The sequence below is a fragment of the Octopus bimaculoides genome, chromosome 10 (genome assembly GCF_001194135.2).
Source record: "Octopus bimaculoides isolate UCB-OBI-ISO-001 chromosome 10, ASM119413v2, whole genome shotgun sequence".
NCBI lineage: Eukaryota > Metazoa > Mollusca > Cephalopoda > Octopoda > Octopodidae > Octopus > Octopus bimaculoides.
Genome location: NC_068990.1, coordinates 12,912,375 through 12,922,327, shown reverse-complemented (window position 1 = coordinate 12,922,327; position 9,953 = coordinate 12,912,375). Strand labels below are relative to the sequence as shown.

Genomic DNA, 9,953 nt, shown 5'->3' with positions numbered 1-9,953 from the left:
TATATATATAAGCATGTGTGTGTAAACAGATGTGTGTGTGTGTGTGTGTATAAACACTCATGCATACTCACACATACACATATGTACCCAAATCCTTTCATTATTGTATCCTTTCATTTATTCAATTTTACAGAAATTCTTAATAGTATAACTCAGGTTTGAAGTTGTAACATGCAACTGGAATATATGAAGTGCAGTGTGCATTTTTTGCAATATCTCTACGTGTTGTGCACTTCCTTTGAACTTTTGAAATTTTTGTTTTTATTTTTTTAATTGATGCTAAAATATACATATATATAAGAAAAATATATGAATTTAGCTATTATTTATTATTATTTAAAATGAAAATAAGCATTTAAAATACCTTTCAAAATATTATCTGCTTAACAGCATTTAATTAACTATAGATTGTTGAACAAATATTTTAGCTGTTTGTTGCTGTTGTTGTTGTTATTATTCTTTTAAAAGCATTTTTAAAGCATTGACATTAAAAGAATTAATAATTATTTACTGCACTTATGAGCAAATCTCTGCTACACTGGATTTAAAACAAAACATTTAAGAAATCAATTAATCTCAAGGAGATTCTGTGAGTAGTTGTATGACTGAGATAGAAAGCAAATAGTTCTTTTTAATTTTGGTACAAGGCCAGCAGTTTTGAAGTGGAAGAAGCAAGTCAGTCACATGAAACTCAGTACTTGACTTACTCTTCATGTTTTGACCCGTCAAAATGACGAAAAGCAATGTCAATCTCATCAAAATTTGAACCAAGAAAGTAAAGTGTAACAAGCCAAATGAAATGCCACTAAACAATTCTAGCTATCTGCCCTACTTATTTCAATCATTAGACTACAGCCATGCTGTGGCACCACATTGGAGAATTTTAGTCAAATGAATTGATCCCAACCTCACCCCCAGCTCTTATTCTTTTAAAGCCTGGTACCTATTCAGTCAGTCTCTTTTGCTGAACTGCTAAGTTATAGGAGATATAAACACATCAACACTAGATGCCAAGTGGGGAGACAAACATGGACACAAAGATGCACAGACATACAGACAGACATATATGTGTGTGTGTGTGAGTGTGTGTGTAACATGCTTCTTTCAGTTTCTGTCGACCAAATCCACTCACAAGGTGTTGGCTGACTTGAGGCTACAGTAGAAGACACTTGCCCAAGTTGCCATGTAGTGGGATTGAACTGGGAACCATGTGGTTGGGAAGCAAAATTCTTACCACACAGCCACGTCTGTGGCTGTAGAGGGCAAAAATTAGTATATGAAATAAAACTGAGTTTGTTGAGAAATTGTGAGCCTAAGGAAATGGGAATGAGGCATGGGTAGGGCAAGTGAATTGATGAGTAGTTGTTTGTAATTAATTGAATGAAACAATGAGGTGATGAGCGAATGAGTAAATGAGGAGGTAGGTGATTGATCATAGAAAGGAACATGTAATTTGGAGAAAGAATGAATGATGGAGAAACTAGATGATGAGAAAAACGAATTACTGAGTGAATAAAACAAGAAGCTTATTGTGAAAATGAATGAATGTACAAAATGAGTGAGTGAAAAAAATTAATGAAGGAGTATTTACATGATTAGAGAAGTCAATTAATAAGTGAATAAAAGGAGGTTAATGGTGAGAGTGAATGAAAGTATAAATGAAAGAGTAGACAGATGTGTGTGAATGAGTAAAAATGAAAAAGGGGATAAAGTCACAAATTATGCTTATCCCTTCATTTTTGTTCAGATTTCTGATAAAGACTTCCTTACTTGAATCTAAAGAGTGATGAGGCTATGTATATATATATGAATATATATGTATGTATATATATATGTATATATATGTATATATATACATATATATGTATATATATTTATATATATATACACACGCACACATACATGTATATTATATGTATACACACACATATACATATATATATATATATACACACACATCTTTGTATACATATATACACATATACATATATACATGTATATGCATATATGTGTGTGTGTGTGTGTGTGTGCAAAAGTGATGTTGTTCATGTTATTTATAACACCACTCCAAATATACCTGATGTAAAAATATAAAAAAAAAAAAATGAGATATCTAAATTACTATTACAAACGCCGCAAATTCATTGAATATACATTTTATGTTTGGTAAAAAAAAAATAAATAAAAAATAAATAAATGATAATAAATCGTTAAACTATTTCAAAGATCGGTAATTTATATGAAAAAAAACCCCAACTAAAAACAAACTGGAGAGTAACAAACAGACTTATCTAAATAAAATGTCCTATCAGTGAGTTAAATTATAACAATATCCTGCCCCTCCTCTTCCTCCCACCTTTACTTTTTACTTTTACTCTCTTCTTTTTCTTTGCAAAATAAATAATTGCTGCAGATTTTATAGCTTTCTTCATTGATTTTTACCAAAAGAGAGTCATTAGACTTTGTGGCTACTTTCTACCCTCTTGCTGTACTATGACATCATTGCTATCACTAATAAACATAGCTACAGTCGATATGAAAGTGTGGTAGAGATAGCTGAGACAATAGTGCGCCAAGCTATACTTTATAGCGTTTCATGAGGTACCTTATTGGTTTCATTACAAATCCCAAGTGGAGGTCTGTCGATTTTTAACTTTCATCTCTCCAGACTCGATATCTAAATTCAAAGAACTACTCCCTTCTCCTGCAAAGCTAAAAGCTGATCTTGCGCCTGTTCAAAAGAAATTATTCTTATAGTTTTATAAGGTCAGTGAAAACAACATAAACCATAAAGATTTAGATTGAATATTTTACAGTATATTGTTTATTATTTGAGGAATTTCGATTCAAATCCCATAAGTTTAACCCTTTAGCATTCAGATTACTTTGTCAAGTGTTATACTTATATATTCACATTTTATAAAATTAATCCTGTATTATCTCATAGCTTTGAGATTTCAAAGATGTGATTGTTTATTTTTAGAACGAGATTGTAGAGTAGGTTTGAGAGACTAGGTCTGGCCAATTTGAACATAAAACAGGTAGAATATGTGTGCTGGATATGGCTGGTTTAAATGTTAAAGGGTTAATTTTGAATTTTTGCATTTCATTCCTTTATAGTTGATAAGAAAATATTAAGTAAAATATTGCGGGTTGACTCAATTGATATTATTATTTCCATCAGTCCCTCGAACTTCTCACCTGGCACATAGCCCCCTTCTCTCAGTTCCACTCCTTCTTTTTCAGCTGACAAGTCTTTCTCTTGCAAACTATTTGGTGACCTTGTGGATGCTGTGTCATCATGCTGGTGCCACATAATAAGTATCCATACTGGTGCCATATAGAATGCAAATGGCAAAAAAAGTATTTTGTCAAACAACTGATTAAGCAACCAATCCATTAATTAGTTAATTAAATACCTAACAAATTCACTAATAATAGAGTGAAACTGAACCAGTGTGTGTGTTCGTTTTTGGTGTAATGACCCTCCCAAAATACAACAAAGTTGATAACAGAGATAACATACATAAAACAAGCCTATAACTGCAAATGAAATCTGCATCAAGGGCTAAATTGTCAGAATTTTCATTGTTCTATCTCTTCTATTTGAGGGCCATTTTTCACTAACTCACTAGATTAATGAGGCATAGCCTTCTGTTTAAACAAAAGGCCACGTGTTTATGGAAGATGCAGATTAGATTGCATGACAGTCATATGTATATCAAACACAGATGATTTAAATGAGACAGATTATAGTTTAACTAAAAAGGAGCATTCCATCGGTTATGACGATGAGGATCCCAGCTGATCCGATCAATGGAACAGCCTGCTCGTAAAATTAACGTGCAAGTGACTGAGCAATCCACAGACACGTGTACCCCTAACGTAGTTTCCAGGGAGACTCAGCGTGACACACAGAGTGTGACAAGGCTAGCCCTTTGAAATACAGGTAATACTCACTTTTGCTAGCTGAGTGGACTGGAGCAACGTGAAGTAAAGTGTTTTGCTCAAGGACACAACACACCACTGGGAATCGAACTCATGACCTTATGATCGTGAGTTTAATGCCCTATCATCATTTTTATTATACTACTTGAAGAAGATAGTTTAACTAGATCACTGATTATTCTACAGCTTATATGATGACGATGATAAAGATGATGATGATAAAGATGATGATGATAATGATGATGATGTCAATGATGATGACACCAAAGATGACGATGATGATGATGATGATGATGATGATGATGATGATGATGATGACAATAATGATGATGATGACAATGATTATTATTAATAAGGTTGTGAGCTGGCAGAATTGTTAATACCCTGGGCAAAGCAAAATGCTTAGCGGCATTTTGTCTGTCCTTACATTCTGAGTTCAAATTCCACTGAGGCAGACTTTGCTTTTATGTTTTTTGGTGGGGGTCAATAAAATAAGTACCATTCAAGCCCTAGGACTGATGTAATTGATGAGCCCACTCCTCTAAAATTTCAGGCTTTGTACATTTTTGTTGGCATTCTAATGATTCTGCCCGCTCACCGCTATAATAATAATAATAATAATAATAATAATAATAATAATAATAATAAAAATAATAATAATTATTATTATGCCCGGATGCAGTACCAGGCAGTGGCTCTCATGGCTTCTGCTCTTAATTGATTGGAAGTGTTATTATGTACATTGTTTTGTCTTGGTATAAAAAGATGGGCAAATACAACAAATATTCTTCTCAATATCACAGATTTGCTTGTCAGTTGTTTGACCTTAAGCAGTTGAGCATGTCCCTTGGTGGCTGACGATATGTGCATATCTGATCATGAGCAGAAGTAGTGGGGGAGCATCATAGCCATGTGTTGAGAGGAATTCTTTGGGGTTTGGATAATTCACCTTTGGAAACATGGGTGTTTTGCTCAACATCTTTAAACAAACCTTATTCAGGGAACTTTTGAGCGGTATGGGCTACTCGACCTGAAGAAAATTCTAACTGGGCCCCACCTGCGAGGTCCTGCGCTGTTTATCTTGATATGAGACCATTATATCGCGCACATATGGTTGTGATGCATGTGCCTGGTGTACCCTTATCAGATGGGTAGTCATGATGGGTATACTGGGCTTCGTATATTTTACCCCAGTGTCACTTTGATGGCATGCACTGCTCTCTCACTCAATAATAATAATAATAATAATAATAATAATAATCATAAATAATTTGAAACTGTGCGAAAAGTGGGTGCTAGAGAGAAGCAAGATGTGGTATGAGCACAAACCACAGAAAGTGGCAGCATTGGAGACTAGTAAAATCCTCTGGGATTTCCCAATCCGAACTGCTAGAGCATAACAAACCAGACCTAGTGATAGTTGACAAGATGCCACACGTGCCATATTATTGATATTGCATGCCCCTTTGATCCTTGAATAGTCAAGAAGGAAGGCGAAAAGACCGAAGGGTACAACCCTCTTGAGCATGAATTAGCCCAGCTATGGAAAATGAAGAAAGTGAAGACAGTGCCAATCATTGTTGGGTCTTTGGGAACAGTATCAGAAAGCATCAAGAGGGATATCAAGGAATAGAGTGCCCAATAGAACTGTTATAAAAGGTTTGCCTCCTTGGCATGGCCAGTATAATCAGGAAAGTATTAGATGGTTGAAAAGAATGGATAGCATTATACCATAGGCTGCAGGCAGCAAGCCTGTTACACATGCAAGACTCCAGGAGCTGCAACAAAACCTGTGATAAAAAAGAAATAATAATAATAATAATTCCTTCTACTATAGGCACAAGGCCTGAAATATAGGAGAGAAGGGGATATTCGATTTCATAGACCACAGTATTTGACTGGTACATTGAGTCTGAAAACATAGAAGTCAAAGTTGACCATGGCAGAATTTGAACTCAGAATGTAAAAAAAAAAAAAAAAAATGCTGCAAAGCATTTTTTTGATGCAGTAATAATTCTGCCTGCTAACTGCTTTCAATATTAATAATAATAACAATAATAATAATAATAATATTAATAATATCAAGAAAAAATACTCACTGTTTTCCTTTTGGTCTAGACTACTTGGGCCTTCTAATTTAAAAACTGTAAACTGAAGTAAAATTTTACTATTGTTTGAAGATGCTTGGATTTGCCATTCACAATGTGTAACTGGTTTATATTTTAAAGGATATTCTGGACTCTGGATTAAACCTCCCCATCTATCATTGACTAATTCAGTGTTGCTGCAATCTACAAAAGGTAAAAAACAAACAAAAACAAGATTATCATCAAGGAATATAATAATGTTTTAATGTTTTGTCTCCATTTTCTTCATCTCTTTCTCTCTCTCTCTCTCTCTCTGTATCTTTCTCTCATTCTCTCTCTCTCTCCTTAAAAAAAAAATAATAATAATTTTTCAAATACAATCAATTTTGAACAATTTATCAAACTTTTCTGATTCTCATCTGAATTGTTTTCATTTATGTAAAAGCATTGCAGATAAGAATGAAGAAAAACAAATTTGATAAATAGCTTTGCAATCACTTCTCAGAAAATAGTGAGAACTCAGAAGTTTAATTAAAGTGAGTAAAATATTTAATTTTTAAAAAAAGAAATTTTTTAAAAATTCAAACAAATACAAAACAAATATAGCAAATAAGGCTTTAAAATTTTGAGAAATTGTATCTAAATTAAGAAAACAATGTTTGAAGATTTGATAAAACTCATAAATTATATTAAAATATGGTACTGCATTAGGAGAGGGAATACAAATATGGGAATATGACCTTGTCACAATTGCAGTTAGTTTACTATTTTTTCTTTTTATCATCTTTAAAGTCTGATTAATAACGAAGAGAAATTAGTCTAGATATTTCTCATTATTCATACTTAACAACTTTTCACTCAATCCATATCTGTAACTGATGACGGTTTAGAAAAAGAAAGCACAAGCCTAATCTCAAAATAAACATTTTTCAGTCTAAATCAGCACTCCCTTGAAATATTTCAATATAAAATTGCAATAATAAAAACCAAAATGATATGACACAAAGTAATAAAAAAAAAAGAGCAGAAAATAATTTTATAAAAGTTATAAAATACAGTTTAATTCTTTTAGTCTAAGAATTAAAAATAGAACAGGAACTGCAGTGACTTTCTCTCATTTTAGAAGAGTAAGATTGGTCCTGTAGCATCAGATGGTTATTTTTTAGTTGGAAAGAATGATATTGATAGGAATTGAGAATCTGAATGAATGTCATGGGATCTAGAAGGTAGGGTGCAATGTTATAAGGCCAAAACAGGAGAAAGGAAATGTCTGCTTCAAAATAAGTTCATAGAAGCAGTGTTACATTTAAATAGGAAGAAACATCAAGGAGGAAATTGAGATTAAGAGGAGTAAAGATGCTGAACTAGTGAAGCAATGCCATACTAATGAAAGGCTAGTGAGGTGTGTTCCCATTGTGGTACGATGCATAGGGTTTGCAGGCCAGTTCCTCTGCAGAGCTGACAGCATGGTTGATATCACGGAAGTCAATAGACAGAAGGACATTAGGTTGGCTATGGAGGCAGTAGAGGTTAGCTCAAGGTGGATGCAGATCAGATGTGAGTACTGGAAGAGGTAATGCTACCAAGGATAATACTAGCTCAACTGGAGTTGGGGCTTGATTCATCCCAGCTGGATCATCTGGGTTAGGGCGTCTGATGTTGAAAGACCCAAAATATCGAATGACTCCTGGAAAAATCACTGACGATGTACTGCGGTGCATCACAGAATGATGTATGGATAAACTTTGATTGTGAATTTACAATTTGAACCAGATATTTTATTTTATCTTTTCTTACAATTGATTATACTACTTCTAGTGTTAGAAACAAGGACAAAGAGTCTGACTTATTTCATGTCTCTGAAGAAGAGAAGGTCATTCTAGTTTGCTCTGTTTTTTATTTGACACTTTCTCTTTAACCCTTTTGTTACAATATTTCTGCCGAAATACACAACCTTTGCTTCAATTAATTTTGAAAATAATAAAGTATTTAGCAGAATAACATAATGGTTTTTAATCTGGTCTAGAACATACATTAATATCAAATTTTAATGAAAAGTTTTAAAATGGATCATTTCAAAATATGAAATTTGTATTACAAAATCCAGTGGTTTCAGTTGGGATGGTATCAAAAGAGTTAAATGAATAATCTACTAGAGAGAATACTTGAGTTAGTTTAAAGCAGAATGTGTAAAGTTTGTAAAATTTTTCACTACAAACTACCTGTGAAATATGGTCAAAATAATGATTTTAGAGTATTTTTATGTTTATTCTTATTACAAGATGTATTGAACTATCCTACTTGAAGAAGATGCTAGAATAGTTAAGAGTTGGGAGCTTGTACACTTGTCAAAAGTTGTTATTCACAATTTGAAAGACAAATGGATGAATATTTAAAATGCTTGAATCTGGAGTCTGCTGTAGTCTTCCACCATGCCAGCCCAGTCAAATCGTCCAACCCATGCCAGCATGGACAATGGACTTTATGATTGTTATTTTTTTTTTATTCTTTTACTTGTTTCAGTCATTTGACTGCGGCCATGCTGGAGCACAGCCTTTAGTTGAACAAATCGACCCCAGGACTTATTCCTTGTAAGCCGAGTACTAATTCTATTGATCTATTTTTCTGAAGCGCTAAGTTACAGTGACATAAGCACACCTGTATCGATTGTCAAGCAATGATGGGGGGACAAACACAGACACACAAATACACAGATGCACACACACACACACACTCACACACATGCATGCAGAAACACACACACACACACACACACACACACATGGAGACAAGTATCGAAGGTCTCATGTGACAGGCTAAATAATTGTTGAGAGATTTCAGTCCTCTACATGAAACCATCGATAGTCTTATTAACTCACAAATAAAGTTTGTGAGTGTGTGTATGTATATATATATATATATATATGTATATATATGGATCAAAGCAGTTTGACTCAATTCCTTAGTACTCCAAGTTTCAATCCTCAGCCATTGGAGATTCAAATGTCCAGTGACTGAGAATTAGCATCATGCTTTGAAACTCAGAGTACTTAGGAATTTGAATGAAACTGTTTTGATCCATACATATAACTCTCAATAAATGAGTTAAGTGCTCTTCTTTCGTTTGGCCACTCAGTCATAAATAAATATATACATACACACAGACACATACATACAGAGAAAGGAGAAAGAGATGTCAACATCATATTCCAATCAGTTTGACATCCAATTGTCATCAGATGTCTTATTCTTGTAATGTGTATAGTAATTAAGAATATAGGTAGTAGTCTATGAGAAGTGTATGTAGTATGTGAAAAAGAAGGCATTAATTAAATGATGCAGGAGGGTGATGAAGATTAATTAGTTAAGTAATTTTTAGAAACAAATTAAACTTTTGTACTTCTATTAATTACATTGAAGTTGTCTGAATTAAAATTTTAAAATGATCTCATTTTTCAGAATCCATTTTAGTGGTGACAGATAAAGGGTGAAAGTTTGAAAAAGTTTCCCATTGGATGTATTGAAGAAGGAATGCACTGAGTAATTAATGAATATTATCAGCTCAGTACTAAATTAATTCTAGAGTTGGATATATGTTGGTGTTTAGTGTTAGGCCAGACAGGATTGAGCAAGCCTACACTTAAAGCATTTCTATGGATGTGAGTGTCACAGCTTTTTAAAATTTAATGTACATAAAAATGCTTCTCAACATCCAAACAATGTGTCCTTCCTATTTTTAACATGGTTGGTATGATTTGATGAAGATTTAGCTACAGTTTCTAATTTACTAAACAGTTCATCAAATTAAATAAAGTGATACTGTTTGGTGATTTGATGGTGAGTATTGGCTTCTTTAATTGCAATAGCTAGATCAGGCTGTTATCAGTTTTCTTTGCTTCATATATATATATGTGGGGG

At 33.4% G+C, this 9,953-nt stretch overlaps 1 protein-coding gene and 1 long non-coding RNA gene across 16 annotated transcripts in view; one reads left to right on the top strand and one right to left on the bottom strand.

Moving 5' to 3' along the window:
- LOC106869228 (uncharacterized) overlaps window positions 1–9,755 on the top strand; it is a 28,150-nt gene extending 18,395 nt beyond the window's left edge. For both annotated transcript variants that reach the window (XR_008265007.1, XR_001409382.2), the window contains 2 exons: window positions 6,177–6,248; window positions 9,495–9,755. This is a non-coding gene — a long non-coding RNA (uncharacterized LOC106869228). The remainder of the gene's footprint in view (window positions 1–6,176; window positions 6,249–9,494) is intronic.
- LOC106869227 (dorsal-ventral patterning tolloid-like protein 1) overlaps window positions 1–9,953 on the bottom strand; it is a 1,100,309-nt gene that overhangs the window by 221,955 nt on the left and 868,401 nt on the right. For all 14 annotated transcript variants that reach the window (XM_052971032.1, XM_052971029.1, XM_052971039.1 and 11 more), the window contains one exon: window positions 6,048–6,239. In XM_052971032.1, coding sequence (XP_052826992.1) covers window positions 6,048–6,239 — 192 coding nt within the window. The remainder of the gene's footprint in view (window positions 1–6,047; window positions 6,240–9,953) is intronic.